Raw genomic sequence first — 17,589 nt, 5'->3', positions numbered from 1 at the left:
TACATAAATGCTGATGAAAGAAATAAAGAAAATATATAAAGAAATGGAGAAAAATAGTGCATCCTTAAGTTGCAAGACTCAACATAGTAGAGATATCAATTCTCCCTAAATTGATATCCAGATTTAACGTAATTTCTATCCAATTCCCAGAAAAATTCTTTGTAGATACAGACAAGACTATTCTAAAATTTATAACGAAAGGCCGAGGAACTAGAATAGCCAAAAAACACTTTGAAAAATAAGAATAAAGAATCAGTCTAGTCTATTTCAAGCCTTACTATATAGCTACAGGAATCAAGACTGTGTGCTAATAGAGAACCCAGAAATAAATCTACACAAATATGCTCAAATGATTCTTTGGTAAAAGTGCAAAAGCAATTCAGCAGAGGACAGACAGCCTTCTCAACAAATGGTGCTGGAGCATCCATAGGCCAAAAAAATGACCCTCGACCTAACTCTCACACCTTATACAAACATTAACCCACTCATGGGTCATGGACTTAAATGTAAAACATAAACTATACAACTTTTAGGAAAAAAAAATAAGAGAAAACCTTTGGGATCTAGGGTTAGGCAAAGAGTTCTTAGACTTGACACCAACAGTACAATCCATAGGAGGAAAAAGAGATAAAATCGATTTTATCAAAATTAAAAACTTCTGCTTTGCAAGACTCTGTTAAGAGGATGAAAAAAACTACAGTCTGAGAGAAAATATTTGCAAAGCACCTATCAAGAAAAGACTAGTATCTAGAAAACAAACTCTAAAATCGACACTAAAAAAGAAAAAAAAAAATCCAATTAGAAAATGGGCAAAAGAAACGAAAAGACATTTCACTGAAGAGCATATGCAGATGGCAAATAAGCACATGAAAAGATGTTTAACATCATTAGCCATTAGGGAAATGCAAATTAAAATCACAATGTGTCACTACATACCTATCAGAATGTCTAAATAAAAAATAGGAACACCAAATGCTGGTGAGGGTGTGGAGAAACTGATCTTTCATACATTGCTTCTGGGAATGGAAAATGGGACAGAACCTCCGGGAAACATTTTAGCAGTTTCTTATAAAACTAAACATGCAGCTGCCATGTGACCCCACAACTGTACTCCTGGGCATTTATCCCAGAGAACTGAAGATACATAATGTTATGTTACATTATGTGTTACTGTACACTAACATTTATAGCAGCTTTATTCATAATACCCCAACAATGGAAACGAACAAGATGTCCTTTAAATACAGTATAGTACATCCATACGATGGAATACTACTCAAACAGGGAACAAATTAACGACACACCCAACAACGTGGATGAATCTCTAGAGAATTTTGCTGAGTGAAAAAAATCCAAACCCAAAAGGTTACATACTGTGTGATTTCATTATATAACAGTTTTGAAATGACAAAATTATAGAAATGAAAAACAGATTAATGGTTGTCAGGGGTTAAGGAGGAGGTGGGGTGGGTGTGGCTATAAAAAGCAACCTGAGACATCCTTGTGGTGATGGAAAGTTCTCTATTTTCACGGTTTCAATGTAAATGTCCTGGTTGTGGTCTTGTACTATGGTTTTGCGAAATGTTATTATTAAAGAAAACCGAGCAAAGGGTACAGGGGATCTCTATCTTACAATTGGATGTGAATCTACAACTATCTCAAAATAAAAAGTTTAATTAGAAAATAAAGGTAGCCTTATTATTGCAAAATAATAGAGCAATTGACAAGAAATCCAACATCAATTAAATGAAGTGCTCTTTTCAGTCCAAATTTAATTCTGAAGATTACTCTAAATCAGACTTTATAAAACCCATTTTCCTCACCCACACATGCACACAAACACAGCAACCGCAACAAGGCAGTCCAGATAGGAAAGCAGACTTCTCTAAATACAGGATAGAGTGGACAGACCTAGGCTGAAACACGGCGAGAAACCCCTGTCCAGGCTCCATCAGAGACACCGGCGTAAACTGGGGACACGTCCCCTAACTCCTGCTGCCATCTGCATTCTGCTCCCACGATCAAACTTCCAAGTGAGGAGTTCTCAAACTTCTTGGTCTCAGCCCCCAAAGAGCTTTTGTCTACACGGATTACAACCATTGATGTTTATAGCATTAGAAATTAAAGCAGAAAATTTTTAGCAGACAGGGATACACAGGGACACACTCGAGGAGCCCTCGGAGCCAAGAAGTCACTCGGCATCAGGTGGCCCCGGGACACTGCACGCACACTCGAGGGAGCGAGTGGAGAAGGCACACGGCAGGCGGTGGTGCCCTGAACACACCCGCGCCCACGCGGAGAGCCGCCGGCTCCCAACACAGGAGACAAACGCAAACGCGACAGGAAAGGCGCCAACGCCGAAGAGACAAGGCCGCGCATTCCCGCGCTGTGCAAGGGCGCCGAGGCGAGGACTGCGCGGCCACCGCACGGCTGGGCGCAAGGGGGCTGCCGAGAGGCCGCTGACCGAGGGCCGGGAGCCCCGCCGCCCGGGGTCGCCGCTGCTGTGTCCCCGCCCCGCGCATTCAAACCGTTAGGAACGCAGGACCGCGACCGCGGCTCCGGACCAGCGGGGCAGAGGCGCGGAGACCTGCGAGAGCTCCGGCCGTCCCGCCCGCGCCCCGGCGGGCCGTCACAGCAGAACGGGGGGCCCAGCCCGCCGAGGGGGGCGGCGCGGGCCTCACCACCGCGGGGCCGGGACGGCGGCCGGCCGCGCCCGCGCTGAGGAAGTCCGTGGGGCCGCCGGACTCACCAGGTGCCGCGCCCCCTCAGCGGCCATGGTCCCGCGCGGGAGCTGAGCGTGGCCGGGAAAGGGCCCCGAGCGGCGGTCCCGACGGCTGACGCAGCCAGGGGGGCCGCGGCGCGCTCACGGCGGGGACCCGCGGCGGAGTAACGGGAGGGCCCGGCCTCCGCGGGGAGGGGTCCGGGAAGGCGCGGGGCGGGGCCGGGCCGGGCGGCCTGGGCTCGCGGGGCGCGGGCCAGGGGGCGGAGACCCGCCGGGAGGGGCGCGCGCCATCCGGCGCGTCAAGTCGGTGCGCGCGCGCAGCGACCTCCCACAGGAGCGCCCCTCGACAGCTGAGAGGACAAGTCAGTGCCGGGGGCGTGACTGAGGAGATTTCGGGACTGACGCGAGGAAACGAGGCGGCCACTCCTCGACCGGCCCACCGCGGCTAGGGGAGCACTGCTTGCCGCGCGCGCGGGGCCCGGCAGTGGGCGGGGAGGGGGCGTGGCCGCCGGCAGGAGCAGTGATTGCCGCCAGCGCGGGGACCGGAATGGGCGGGGCGGGGGCGTGTCGACCGCGGCCGGCGGGAGCAGTGATTGCCGCCCGCGCAGAGCCCGGAAGTGGGCGGGGGCGTGGCCTCCGGGCAGAGCAGTGATTGCCGCCAGCGCGGGGACCGGAATGGGCGGGGCGGGGGCGTGTCGACCGCGGCCGGCGGGAGCAGTGATTGCCGCCCGCGCGGAGCCCGGAAGTGGGCGGGGCGGGGGCGTGGCCGCCGGCACGAGAGGTGATTGCAGCCTGCTGGGACAGGAAGTGGGCGGGGCGGGCGGGGGCGTGGCCGCCGGGGCGCGGCCCAGTGAGGCAGCGGCGCGTCCCCGACCGCAGACGCGGAGGCGCGGAGTCTTAGCGGCGGGCCCTGTGGGGCGGGCAGCGATGGGGCCGGGCTGAGCTGCCTGCCGCTGGACGAGAGCGCGGCGGATGGCGGGTCCGGCGGAGCTGGGCCCCGAGGCGGTGCTGCGCTTCCTGGCGGCGCGCGGGGGCCGTGTTCTGCACGCCGAGCTCGTGCAGCACTTCAGGGACGCCCTGGGCGGCGAGCCCGAGCAGCGCGCGCGCGCCCGCGCCCGTTTTAAGGAGCTGGTCAACGCCGTGGCCACGGTGCGCACCGACCCCGCCGACGGCTGCAAGTACGTGCACCTCAAGAGGAGGTTCTTTGAGGCGCCCGCGCCGCCCGAGGCCGCGCCCCCCCGGGACCCGCTCCGCGTTGCGGTGACCGCGGAGCCCGAGACCCCGGAGAGCGGCCTCTGCGCGGAGGCGGCGCCTCCCGAAGCGCCCCCGGGGCCGGCCTGCGGGCCAGCCTATGGGAATGTGGAGCCCGCGGCCGCCGGGCTCGGGCCGCCCAGCCTGGCCGGCGACTGCGGGAGCGGCGGGGCCCGGAGGAAGAACTCGCGGCGCGACGTGCAGCCCCCGCCCCGAGGGCCGGCCCCGGGGCCCGGCGAGGACCTGGATCCTGCGCCCCGCGGCAGCGAGGAGGCGGACGGGGGCAGCTCGCCCGGGGGCATCACCGCCCCGAGGTCCACCCGCCAGAACCTCCGGGACCTTGTGATGGGCAGCTCCCCGCAGCTGAAGAGGAGCGTCTGTCTTGGGGGCAGCAGCCCCGGGGGCTCCTCTGCGGGAGGGCGCGGCAAAGGCGGGGGCGACTCGGACAGCGCGTCCGTCGCTTCGTCGTCGGCCGAGGAGGAGAGCAGCGGCGGGGGCTCGGTGACGCTGGACCCTCTGGAGCACGCCTGGATGCTCTCCGCCTCGGACGGCAAGTGGGACAGCCTGGAAAGCTTGCTCACCTGCGAGCCGGGCCTGCTGGCCAAGCGAGACTTCATCACAGGCTTCACCTGCCTGCACTGGGCCGCCAAGCACGGCAGGCAGGAGCTCCTGGCCATGCTGGTCAACTTCGCCAGTAAACACCAGTTGCCAGTGAACATCAACGCCAGGACGAGCGGAGGCTACACCGCCCTGCACTTGGCAGCCATGCACGGGCACGTGGAGGTGGTGAAGTTGTTGGTGGGGGCCTACGACGCAGACGTGGACATCAGAGACTATAGTGGGAAAAAGGCCTCTCAGTACCTGAGTCCGAGCATCGCGGAGGAGATCAAGAACCTGGTGGGAGCCCTGGACGAGGAGGACGGGGAGAGCGCGGCTGGCAGCGGGGGTGGGCGCTGGAGGCTTTCCAAGGTGCTCCCTTCGCATCTCATCACCTACAAACTCTCGCATGTCCTCGAGGACGGAGGGGATCATCACCACCATCACCACCACCACTTGGCTGAGGGATGGGCTGGAGGCAAAGCAAAGGATCCAGGTCGCAAAGTCTTAGGCAGCTCTGGTGGGCGGATGAAACCCCGACTCAACAAAATCCGCTTCCGAACCCAGATCATCCACACCACAGCCTCTTTCAGAGATCCGGAACAGCCACTGGAGGAGGGGGAGGAGGAGGAGGAGACCCGGTCTCTTAAAGGCCACTCATCCTCATTCAAATTGAGACCGAAGTCCAATGTATTTGGGTAAAAATAATTTCTTAGAAAATTCTAAGATTTGTTTGGCTTTAGGAATACAATACTAGATGTAGGCAAGGAAGGTGAGACAGAAGAGATTTAGGGTAAATTCTGCATTCTTACTTGGGGGCTGGAATAGGTGGGAGGAATTCCCCCCAGCATTCTGGGTGAAGTGGATTTCCAAGTGGTTCATCAAACCTTGACCTAGACCTCTTTTCCCTATGCCCCTACTCTGCCCTGGAGCCCCTCTTTCTAAGGACTAGATGTGTGTCTGCATTGGGGGTACAGAATTGATGACTGAGGGTTCCTTTGAGTTAATCATTACTGGATGCTGTGAGAAGTAAGGAATATTGCACTTTTATGTATGTTTTTAAAAGTTACTCTTCCAAGAGCAACAAGAAATGCAAATTGTAATGAAACTGGTAGTATTTGTAAGTGTGAACAAAACTGCCCTGTTTTTTTACTGCAGTAATTGCATTTGCTTTTTAAGATAACTACTGAAGGTCAGGTCAGAGTTGAAATGCAAACTACTAATTAGAGAATATGAATAAAAATGGGAATCCTGTTGGTATCCAATTTGTATTGTAAGTAGTGTTCAACTATTTTTTTAAAATCAATTTTAGCTTTAATCTCTGAACTAAAGAAATAAGCAACATTCCCTTTTGAGTTAGTCCGGAGTATGGTTTCCTCTTAACTATTTCTAATACCACTGCACTCAGTGTTAAGGTACGTCATTAACTACACAATTTTTATTTAAACAAAATGCTTTTAACAACCTAGGGTACTGTAAATAAAATATCGCCTCTGGTTCTGATTCACACTTGTTTTGCTATTCTAAAAGTTTAAATTTGCCGGAGTTTTTATTGTAGGGATCATATAACCATTGGAATTAGTTGACGTGACCCTATTTGATGGTACTTACAATTGAGTTGGCTACAGAAACTGTTTCTGGTTTAGACAATTAGCAAAAATTGACATAGATGTTAGTAAGCCTATGCTTCTATGAAGTAATTATTAAATCAACAATGATTTTCAAGTAAGGTGCACTTTTTATTTTACTAGTAAAATCCATTCATAGTCTCTTATGCTTTGTAGCAGTGTTTTGCAAATGTTTAAAATACTAAATCCTTTCAATTTTCCAATGTTTCCTAGAATCTATTAGAGATGTACAATGAAGTTACTGAAAAGCTGGATAGTAAATCTACCCAGTTAAAAATAGCACTTTATAAAACGGAAAAGAGAAGAGATGGGACTGTTTCTATATTTAAATGCTGCTGGCTATTGAATTCCTTTGTATATAAATGAAAAATACCATTAAAATTAGAGACTTAAGTGGTTTTTAATTACATTTCTTTCAAATATGTTAGAGTAAATGTCTTTATAATTTTTGTAAAATTTAACTCATAAGCATACTGAATCTATTTGTAACAAGATTCAAAACAACTTTTGTGGGAGACTCATTCCAGCAAGTCCCTTTGCCTTAGTCTTTTTGGTCTTATAATTGCTGAAACGTAAGTACCTGCAACCTATAGAGATTAAGGAGAGACTTAACAGCTTGCAGAGAGAATGAACCAATATATGAATTGCACAGAATTGCAGTGTTTAGAGAGTTCTTAGATCTATAATTTCCCAAGTTGTAGAAATTTGTGACAAGTTCGTCACACCTTTCTAGATAGCATCTGAATTTGTTTAAAGACTGATGAAAAACACTCTCATAAAATATATAAACTGTTATCCATTTGTGTGCCTTCACTTTTATTCTATTTAGGGTAATGGAAATGGACCATGTACATTTGGGAAACACTTTTATCCATACATGTGGTTGAAAAACAATCTAATTTTGTATAAATTAAAAATAGTTTCCTTGAAGGTGAAAAGCAGTCATTCGTTCTGAATCATATACACATTACCTGTAGCTAGTGCAGAAAAACCTCCCATCGAAGAATCTCAAGTTTCATTGACATGTAAAGCTGGGATGAACTGTAGAGTAGACACTTGAGAACCATCTACACGTTGTCTTGGACAGTCAGTATTCTCAAATGTGTATGTTAGTAACTGATTGTAGTAACAGAATCTGTAATTTGTTAGATCTTTAGAGATTGAGTCAATACTTCATTCAGTTTGCTTTTAACACTAAAGAGTTTAACTTTTTTTTTTTTGGTGAGGAAGATTAGCCCTGAGCTAACTTGCCAATCCTCCTCTCTTTTGCTGAGGAAGATTGGCCCTGGGCTAACATCTGTGCCCATCTTACTTTACTTTTATATGTGGGATGCCTGCCACAGCATGGCTTGATAAGTGGTGTGTAGCTCCACGCCCAGGATCTGAACCTGTGAACTCCGGGCCACCAAAGCAGAGCACGTGAACTTAACCACTATGCCACCGGGCTGGCCCCAAGTTTAACTTTTTTGATAAAATATCCTTTAAATTTTCAAAAGTCATTCATGAGGGGGAACTACTACTAGCATTTGTTGTCATGATGTGCTTGTGTGAAGTAAATTGAGCATTTTCAGCTACTTAACTCTACATTCCTCTTATTTTTCAATTTCCAAATTGAGATTATAAAAAGCAAGTGATTTGTGTGATTTTATATTTGTGGAGTTGTGCCTACCAGTAATGGGAATATATATGCCGGTTACTTAGATGTTTGTTGATAGGAAACTGTGGTTAGAACACCTAAGAATGTCCATGTGTTTCTTACAGGTACACTAGAAACGAGTGAATATCACAGTAGTCTTCACTTTTATGGTATATAAATTGGTACTATCTTAGAGTCCAAGATGCCTTGTCTCATTTTTTTAAGTAAGTGAAAGTTTGGGAGTTTAGAATGTAAAATTTGTAGTAAAGTTTGTTGTGTCAAAATAAAAAGTTCACACTAAATTTTTTCACTGAATTGTCTAAATCTCTGTAGTCCTTTATACTTTTTACCTGTATAGTGTTTTATGGTTCACACAATACTTTTTGAAGTTTCAATTTGTTTGATCCTTTTCCTATCCCTTAAAGTTACTGGCTGTGTATCCCTAGTTAGATAAGGAAATGAAGGTTGATGGCTGTTCAGTGTCACCAAGTATATGGCGGTTAGTAAGATCTTCAGATTGGGTGCTTTTCCACAACATCTTTTCTGCACTTTGTATTGCCAAATTTGGCAAAAGTGCTATAGTTTGGCACCAGTGATGGAGGAATCAATGTAGGGGGAACATAGTACCTCCACCACTACCTTAAAAAAAAAAAATCCTCTAGCTCATGCACACACCATCTGCCGTAAACTCTCCTTACCCAGACTGGATCATAAGAAAGGTATGGGAATGCCTTTTTCCATTTTCTTCAATATCCATCAAGCATTGGACATTAATGAATTCATTTTCTCATCAAGGCTGCCTTTGATCTTTAACAAAATTCACCTCCACCAGATGGCAGAGGGAAGTGGGAATCCTTGATGTAATTGTCCACTGTTGCTCTCTCTTGGGAAGATCCCATTATAATTGCTGCTGGAGTTTTTTATTGCTGCCGTTGATTTATGGCAACTTATAAAACATTTTTCAGTGTACCTGAAGGGCTAGTAAGTCTAGTTTCTGTTTCTAGGATGACTTCTTTCCTTAGAAGTATGTATCTTGAATTAATTGAGCAGCCCACTTGAAAATATCTTTGTAATTTTTCTTAGTGAAAAATTATTTTGCTAAATAAATGGCATTACTTGGAGTTTCTTGTAAGTCAATCCTGAAAATAAATACTCTGGGAATTTGCTGCAAACCGTTGTTACTTCAATGATGAGTCAAATTTTCATGAAATGCTTAATATTAGAAGGCTAGAAGATGACATTTTGTGAACTTGTTTTTCAAGATATAGCAGTAGAGTTGTTTGCATCACTATCTGATTTTTTTTCCTCTGAAGAACATAGCTTTTGTGTTATCACACTTTTTTCTCCTTAATCTTCTCTTTAAATGTCAATTTCATCTCAGGAAGTAGCTTCCCCATTCAGTTAGTTGTCTAACTTTCCACATTTATTGGTAAGGAATATGTGACAAGTGCCCCTACTCTTGCGCAATGCCTTGCATATTGAAGGTACTCAATAAGTGTTTTTTGTTTGTTTTTTAATGGAAAATGCTCAAGAAATATTTTGTAATGTTGCATCATTATGGATAATTTCAACAATATGCATTCATGCCAAGTGAATCAAGGTATTTTTCGCTCGACGTGGCTCCTAACTGCTAGCCAACTACTTCATCTGCAGCGCAGCCAAATCTGTTCCAATCTTGGAGGTAAAATTGGCTTTATTAGGATTTTACTTTGTGAGCAATTTAAGAAATTTTCAAGAGTAAATTTGATTATAAGAAAGTTTTGCCTTACAAGTTGACTACGTAATCTCTAGGAGAATCCTCTCTAACTGGCTTTAAATATTCTAAGTATCATCATGTATACAAATGACTACTTGTTCTGTGAAACCCCAAAGAGCAAAAGAACAGGAAGATGAGGTTTGGTTTAGCTTAGAGCACTTTCTGATAGTCGTTTTAAACATGCCATGGACTGTCTCATAAGAAAGAACACTCAGCCTTTGGAAATAATTGGTCAGAGGTTACATGAGAACCCGAAAAGTTGAAATAGATCATCTTAAAGCACCTTTGTGACTGATTTTGTCTTGAGAAACATTGCTCTAGGCCATATCTATTCTGACCAAAGGTTTAGCCAAAATTGGCCTGACTTAGAATCAAGTAAGTTAACCAGTGAAGTAGGATTATCTAAGTTCTTGTTTAAATCCAGCTTTATGCTGTTCTGATCAAAGAACTTGGAAGTGCCTGTTAGAATACACTTCTGTGTCTCTAAGAAACTTTTGAGTTTAATGCTCTCGAAATATAATTGAGCATTCTTGAGATTTGTCCAGAAGTTTCTGATATAAATGTGACCTTCGAGTTTTGTCTTACCACTTGGGCTGCTATAACAGAATACCATAGACTGAGTGGCTTATAAACAACACAAGTTTATTTCTCACAGTTACGGAGGCTGGGAAATTCAAGATCAAGATGCTGGCAGATTCAGTATCTGGTGAGAGCCTGCTTCCTGGTTCATAGGCCATCTATTCACTATGCCCTCACATGGCAGAAGGAACAAGGGAGCTCTCTGGGGTCTCTTTTAAAGGGCACTAATCCCATTCATGAGGGCTTCTTCCTCATGACCTAATCACCTCTCAAAGGCCTCACCTCCTAACAGCATCACATTGGGGATTAGGTTTTAACATATGAATTTGGGGGGAACACAAACACTCAGTCCGTAACAAGTTTGCATTTAAGAGGCAATTTTTTGGTTAGAGTTAGCGGTTCAATGCCATGGCTGCTTGCTGAGTCCGAACTGAGGAGATTTTAAACCTGGGCGAAGGTTTTCTTTGGCCATATGAAAATGGTTAATACTTCCAGGAAGCTTACTGTGTATGCCAGGCAAGGTTTTAAGCACTTTATAAAAAGCAAGTTGTTTAATTCTCCTAACTCCCCTCCTCATTCAATTCTAGAATCTCCATTTTATTGATGGGGAATTGAGGCGCAGAAACTGGCTAGTTGCCCAGGTTCACAAAGCTTGGTAGTAGCAGAGCCTGGCCTTGAACTCAGGCAGCTGGGCTCTAGCGTTTGCGGTAATCACCAGCCTGCGCCACCTCTTCTGGAACATGAGACACAGGCAACTGGCCAGAAGCTTACAAGCCGCCTATTGATGTAGAAATGATGTAGAAAATTCATAGTTCCTATATAAGAGACCAAACAAAAACCACGAACAAGCACTAATGATTGAGGCAGATATTGACTTGAACAGCCTAATACTATTGCTGCACAGGAATAAGAGCCAGTTTTTAGGTGTTTGGTTTTTTCTGTCTCACCTAGGATAAAACTCATTTGGGCTGGGAAAGAATATTTCCTCAGGTCAGAATGGTAGAGTTGCTAAAAGGTATAGGGTGTGGTTATGTTTCTTTTTTTAGGCTCACCTTCGCTCTCCCCAAGCCTCCACCCGCCTTGTCTGAGCGCTTAAGCAGTAATGGAAGGGCTCAGGCCGCTTCCGCAGAATCATGAGATTAAAGGTCCACCTGGAAGAAAGCCAGCAACACAGCATCCATTTTCCTTACCATAAATTTCTAAATTTGTAACCACTAAATCTGACTTTTGGTAACTCATTTTGGAATAGGCAGAAGCTTACCTTTGCTTTATCAAAGGGTGATATTTGAATGTTTTTAAGAACAGAATCTTTAAGGATATTTCCTTACTGTTTGCAAACTGCTCTTAAAAATGAGTTGCTTGCTAAAACTTTGATACCCAGATAACTACGCATGTACTTCAAATGAATAAAACTGCCTTGCTTTAATTTATTTTTATATAAAAAAAATGTAATGTATGCTCATGGATTTAAACAAATGACAGTATAGAAGCAGATAGGGTGAAAAGTAAAAACTATTCATTTCTTTCCGTTTACATTCCCCAGCATAACTCCAGCTCATAGTTCCTCCTATACTTTTGGGTATTTGACTTTAATTCAGGCTGGTCTCTCCCTTCGATTTAAAATAATTTATTCACTTTTTACTGGGTTACACCTCATGCAGACACTGAAGTGAAAAAAAGCAAGTGTTTAGATTCTCATCTAAAGGACAGGATAACCCCAAAGCTTCAGAGATGAGAGGAGGCCTTGTTCCAGTTCTGGCTTCCAGGGAGCTCCAGCGAGGTTCCTGCCAGGCCACTGCGCCCTTTCCAGAGGGAGATTTGCAAATGACCATCCGACCATGCCATCCCCAGGCCTTGGACTACTAACAAGGCTGTCCCATCTCCGGCTGACTTGCTACTTTCTAGCCTCATCTCCTGCCACTTGCCTCCCGCTCCCCTCTTCCACGCCCCCCCCCGCCCCGCCCCTGATTCGGAGACGCCCAGGTCATAGCGGTTCACAGAACACCGAATGCTCTTTCCAGCCTTTGCGCCCTTTCCCAAGCTGCTCAGATGGCTGGAGCTCGCTTTCCTGTCACTGCCTGGAAATCCCTGGTGGCCTCCTCCCCGATTACCTCCCCCCCCAAAACCCTGACCAGTTGACAGTTATTCTCTGATTTCCCCCCAGCCCCCACGTGTCCCTCTCTCAGGGGCCCATGGTTTTCTTGCCCACTGTTTGTTCTCAAGAGCAGACGTCTTAGTCATGCCAGCCATCTTGACGTAGGCTTGCTCTCAGGAGCCTTTGAAAGGCTAAAGGAATGAATGGCTCCTCTTGCCAACTGGCCTCCACAGCCTATACTTTGCCTCACAGCTTTTGGATTGCTAAAAGGGGGATATATCTGGAACTTCTATTTCTCAAAACCTAGAGTGGCCTGGTGGGTAGCTTCTGGCAGGTGACTCTGGAATGTGTGAGGTGATGTTATTCATTTAAAAGCTATCCCACCCTGATTGTCCTTCCCAATGTCTCACCCCCAAAGCCTACATGTGCCTGGATTAAGGTGTCAACCTGTAGGGACCCTGTAGGAAAATTCATAATGCTTTAGTCCATGATCAACCACTAGAAAGCCACGGATTCCTTTATCAAAAAGCTGGATACCACCTTTAAGCCAAAATCAGTCTCCTAAAAGAACTCCGTAAACAAGATTGGTAAATTTAGGGTGGAAGGAAGAAAGGAGAAAAGAGAAAAGAGAAAGAGAGGACACAAGGAGAGCGTGAGGCGGGGTCTGGACAGCAGAGGCATGCTCAGGAGGGTCCTGGGTAACATTGCAAAGGGAGGGGCTGGACGGGTTTTTTTCTGTGTCACCTTTGTGCCAATTTAATTCTACAGAAATGTGATGGCTGCTCCTCTGTCCCCTGCAGAACTAGGCATCCCTGTCAGTCTGCAGGCTCCAGGAGCGGGGGCTGGGGCTGCCTCGCACACTCTACACCTGGGGCTTTGCACACGGCAGTTGCTTAGTCAACACATGTTCAAGGGAGGCCATGAGAGCATGGATGCTGATCTGAGGCTGAGACAAAAATAAATGCCATGGTTCAGCCCATCATACAAAATTGTTTGAAGTAACCTCCACTCTGGGGATGCCCCAGAGAGCGTTATAGGAGACAAGCATATGAAAGCAGGTAGGGCTATCTCTTAGAATGCTTTGAATGCCAGGCTGAGAAGTTTATCCACAAACTCTGGGGAGTTTTTTGAGCAGGATGGTAACATAATGCATATTATATTTGAAGAAAATTTATTTCACAGAATCAATTACTTTTATTATTCTGACCAACATTCTGGACCATGATATACGCTTTCAACCCACCTTGCCCATTTCATAAACATTATTTCACTCTCTTAGACTGTTCCTTCAGGTTGCCAATGAAGCCATCTGTAGTTGTCTGGGGAATGTTCCTTGAGGTCTGCTCTACTTTTCCTTCCTTTATGGAAGGATAATGAGTCCCGTGCAGTTCAGACATGTGTGATTCTTATGTTGGTTGCTGCAGGTCCTCTCTCTCCCTGGGTCCTTCCACATGTCTCTCACTGTCTCTTGGTTATACACAGAAAATCTATTTATTCAGATTTGGGCTACTTTGAACTTAAGCTCTTAATTAATTATGAAGAGAGATTTTGGTAAGCAAATCAACAGAATAAAGGAATATTTAAGGGAAATGTGCCAGGTGAAGACCTTAAACCACCACCATGTGCCTTTCATTCCAGGGTGATGCAGGATATTGAGGAGAGAATTCCTGAACTGAGTGGAAAGGTAGACAGGATAAACTTTGAGGTCATTTTAACTGGAAAATTCTGTGATATAGATGCTTATTCTCATGCCCCAGAAATCTCGCTGCACGTCATGCTCAGCATTCATTAACACTGGGACCTGTATTGAAGAAGAAATTTGTCAGTCTAGTTTGAGTTTACTAAATAGAAATGAATTGCACTTGTAACATCTCATAATTCAGATTTTTCATCAATTCATGTTGATCTGACCCCCAATCAGTGCTGATTATAGTATTGTAAAATATTTACTTAGATATAATCAAATCATGCAAAACATAGATTCTTTATTTTCTCCTTGAAAGTGACCATTATTTCTTGATCACTGGAAAATTGATCTGCCATTTATGTGCTATTTAAACTTAGGCAGACTATGTATTTTGAGTTTCAGTAGTTCATTTGTATACTGGAGATGATATATCCTGTACATCTCATTACACATAGTTGTTTTGAGATTCAAATGATATGAAAATGGTTTAAAATACTACGAAGTGCTAAACACATGACATAGAATTAAAGAGGTCCATTAGCAGGGTTCCTTTTCCCTCCTCTCTCGCCAAATCAGGCTGTTCCCTTTTCAAAGACCATGATTATGCACCCAGAACTTCCCCTGGGTAAAAATAAAAGCATGCAGATTTCAAAAAGAAATTGATAAATCAACACAGAAGATTTAAAATGCCTTTCAGAAACTGATAGATCTTGCATTCCAAACTCTGAAAAGGATGTAGAATATCTGAATAACTAAGTAAGCTACTTAATCAATATATTTATAAATGAACCCTATACTTAACAAATTGTTAATATGTATCTTTTCCAGTATGCACAGAAAATTTTACAAACATTGACCATTTACAGGTCACAAAGGAAGTCTCAACAAATTTTAAAGAATCAATATCATACAAACCAATTCGCTTACCATAGTGCAGTTAAATTAGATCAACAATAATAGTTTTTCTTTTTTAATAATGTCTTTGGAACCCTGAAATTGTGTTCCTAAAATGCTAATGAGTTTTAAAAAAACCACATCTGAAGGGACAACATACTGGGTCTAGAAGAGAAGTACATTGAAAGTACTATTTACATTGCAAGTACCATTTATATGTGAAGATTTGTATGATGCATTTAAAGTGCAATTTGAGCCAAATTTATAGCCTTAAAGAAATTCATTAAAAAAATTGGAAATAACTAGGTTAGTCACTCAAATCAAACTAGAAATAAAAAATATAGTAAACTTAAAGATGGTGGTAAGACATTATGCTGTAACAATATAGCAACTTGATGCTAACAACTTGAAAACTAATATTAAATAGATAATGTTTTAGAAAAAAATACTTAAGAAATAGAAAATGTTTAAAAATCAAATAACCATTAAAGAAATTGAATTGTTATTTAAAAGTCATTCTTTCTCCCCAACACCATACTCACTTAAAACAAACAAAACACACCACAAACAGATACTTCCTATCATATACTGTTTCAGAGACTAAAAAAGAAACACTTTATGAGTTTGGTGTAATCTTGGTACCAAAATCAGACTGGTAGAATAGAAGAGAAGAAAATTAAAGACTGATCTCACTTATTAACCTAGATTTAAAATTCCTTAATAATAGCATATCAAATTCAGCAAATTCTAGTAAGGTCCTCTCCCCAGCAATAGAAGGCTGGTTCAAAATCAGAAAATCTGTTTAACATAACATACCACCTTCAGGTATGGAGAGCAACTGCATAATCATCTAAACTACTTTAAATTCTTACAATACTAAGTGCTGGTGAAACTGTGGAGCGAAGGGAACTCACATGAGCAGAAAGTGCATAAATTAGAACCACCATGGAGAGTGATTCGGAAACGTAACGAAGTTGAAGATACATATGCCCTTTAATCCTACACCTCCTCTTCTCCATACATTCCCTACTCAAAAGGTGGCCTTGGGACCAACAACATCACTTCAGAGCTTATTGGAAATCCAGAGTCTCAGGCCCCTCCCAAGACCTGCTGAATCAGCATTTGCGTTTTAACAAAATCCAGGAATTGGCAAGCTTTGGTCCTAGAGAACTCAAGCACAGGTGCATGGGGTTTTGTTACTGGATTGTTTATAATAAAAACAAAAAGGGAACAACGCAAATTTCCAACATAAGGAGAACAGATAAATAAATTGCACTATCATGCAATGACATACTATAGAGCAGCTAAAAATAAATAAAATAGAACCATATATACCAACAGAGATTAAATTCACAATCACAGTGTTAAGTGAAAAAAAAAGCAAATTGCAGACTGAAATGTAGAGTATGATACACTTTATAAAATGTTTGAATATAAAACGATATTCTCTTTCACTTGAGGATACAAACATATGTAGTAATAGTATAAAAAAGCAGAGGAGTGATATATGCCAAATTTAATGTGGTCATTACCTCTGGGGGAAAGCAGAATAAAGGGGAGAAACTTAACTATATCTGTGGTGTTTTGTTTCTTAAAAAGAAAATCAGCATCAAACATAGCAAGATGTTTAAATGCAATAAACAGCTAGGTGATGGCATACATTTGTTTACTATATTTTTGAAATATTGCACAAAAAAAAAAGACAAGCATACTTTGATCTTCCATGTCGTGGCTTTTCCATTCTTCCTTGTTTTGCTGTTTATCTGGACTCATGCACAGTAAACTCTGAGTGATAAATAGCAATGTCTCTGAGAAGGCTGGCTTTAAGCTAACAGAGTAGGCAGACTTAAACTAAGGAGGCAAAGTCAGGAACAACAGCTAGGGGAAAGTGAGGCTGATGTGCAGACTAGTGACACAGTTCCATTCCAACCCCCTGTCAGTGCCTCACTGCGGAAACTGGCTCATTTCTCAGACTTACAACTCTGCCCCTCAGACCCTCCAATCTCAGAGCTTTTATTCAGACTGGCTTCCACCAAATGGCTGCCTTGCAGATTGGGAAGGTAAAGTGAGGTGCAGCTGTTCTGCCTCTGTCATTCCAGCAGGCAGGCGAACTGGTGATGGAGGTCTTTCCCGGGACTCAGGACCTGATTTGCTCCTTAGCCTTGTGGATGTCTAGAGCAGAGCAGACATCCGATTGGCTGGTGTGGACTGGGGCTGGGGCAGTGTGGGCCTACATCCATGGTTGAGGCAGTGATTTGAAAATAAAATTTTTTTATGGAAGTATATAAAATACATACTGAAAGCACACACACTCTATGTATTTAACAATGACTTTTCGTAAGCTGAACACAGCTGTGTAACCAGCGCCCAGAATAAGACACAAAACATTACCAGTACGTTAGAAATCCCTCTCATGCCCCCTTCTGGTTACTACCCTCCTCACGAGGGTGACGCTATCCTGACTTCTAACTCCATAGATTAATATTGACTGTTATTGTACACTATATAAATGGAATTATGTAGTAGGTACTCCTTGTGTCTGACTTTTTTTGCTCAACAATGTTTATAAGATTCATCCATATTGTTGCTTATAGTTGTAGATTGTGTATTCTCGTTGCTATATAGCTGTGTGACCATAACACAGTTGATGTCTTGCACTGTTGATGGTCAGCTGAGTAGTTTCATTTGGGCTATTATTAATAGTGCTGCCAGGAACATTCTAGTGAAAGGCTTTTGGTGGACGT

General features: G+C 44.2%; 2 protein-coding genes across 3 annotated transcripts in view; one reads left to right on the top strand and one right to left on the bottom strand.

Moving 5' to 3' along the window:
• Window positions 1-2,975, bottom strand: part of SEPTIN10 (septin 10) — a 63,086-nt gene extending 60,111 nt beyond the window's left edge. Inside the window, exon 1 of one of the 2 annotated variants that reach the window (XM_058534323.1) lies at window positions 2,750-2,975. In XM_058534323.1, the coding sequence (XP_058390306.1) occupies window positions 2,750-2,776 (27 nt within the window). In that variant the 5' untranslated portion in view covers window positions 2,777-2,975. Of the gene's footprint in view, window positions 1-1,911; window positions 2,216-2,749 lie in introns of those variants that run through there. The other variant, XM_058534324.1, reaches the window with a different exon arrangement.
• Window positions 2,976-3,631: 656 nt separating this feature from the next.
• Window positions 3,632-7,013, top strand: SOWAHC (sosondowah ankyrin repeat domain family member C). Its single transcript, XM_058534322.1, has one exon. The coding sequence runs from the start codon at window positions 3,695-3,697 to the stop codon at window positions 5,270-5,272; it is 1,578 nt and encodes a 525-aa protein (XP_058390305.1). The 5' UTR covers window positions 3,632-3,694; the 3' UTR covers window positions 5,273-7,013.
• Window positions 7,014-17,589: the final 10,576 nt, after the last annotated feature.

Source organism: Diceros bicornis, chromosome 40 (assembly GCF_020826845.1).
Source record: "Diceros bicornis minor isolate mBicDic1 chromosome 40, mDicBic1.mat.cur, whole genome shotgun sequence".
Taxonomy (NCBI): domain Eukaryota; kingdom Metazoa; phylum Chordata; class Mammalia; order Perissodactyla; family Rhinocerotidae; genus Diceros; species Diceros bicornis.
This window is presented reverse-complemented; position numbering and strand designations above follow the sequence as displayed.

What these genes read in the sequence shown, in the direction of transcription:
- SOWAHC (XM_058534322.1), top strand. Translation starts at nt 3,695, where the DNA reads ATGGCGGGTCCGGCGGAGCTGGGCCCCGAGGCGGTGCTGCGCTTCCTG.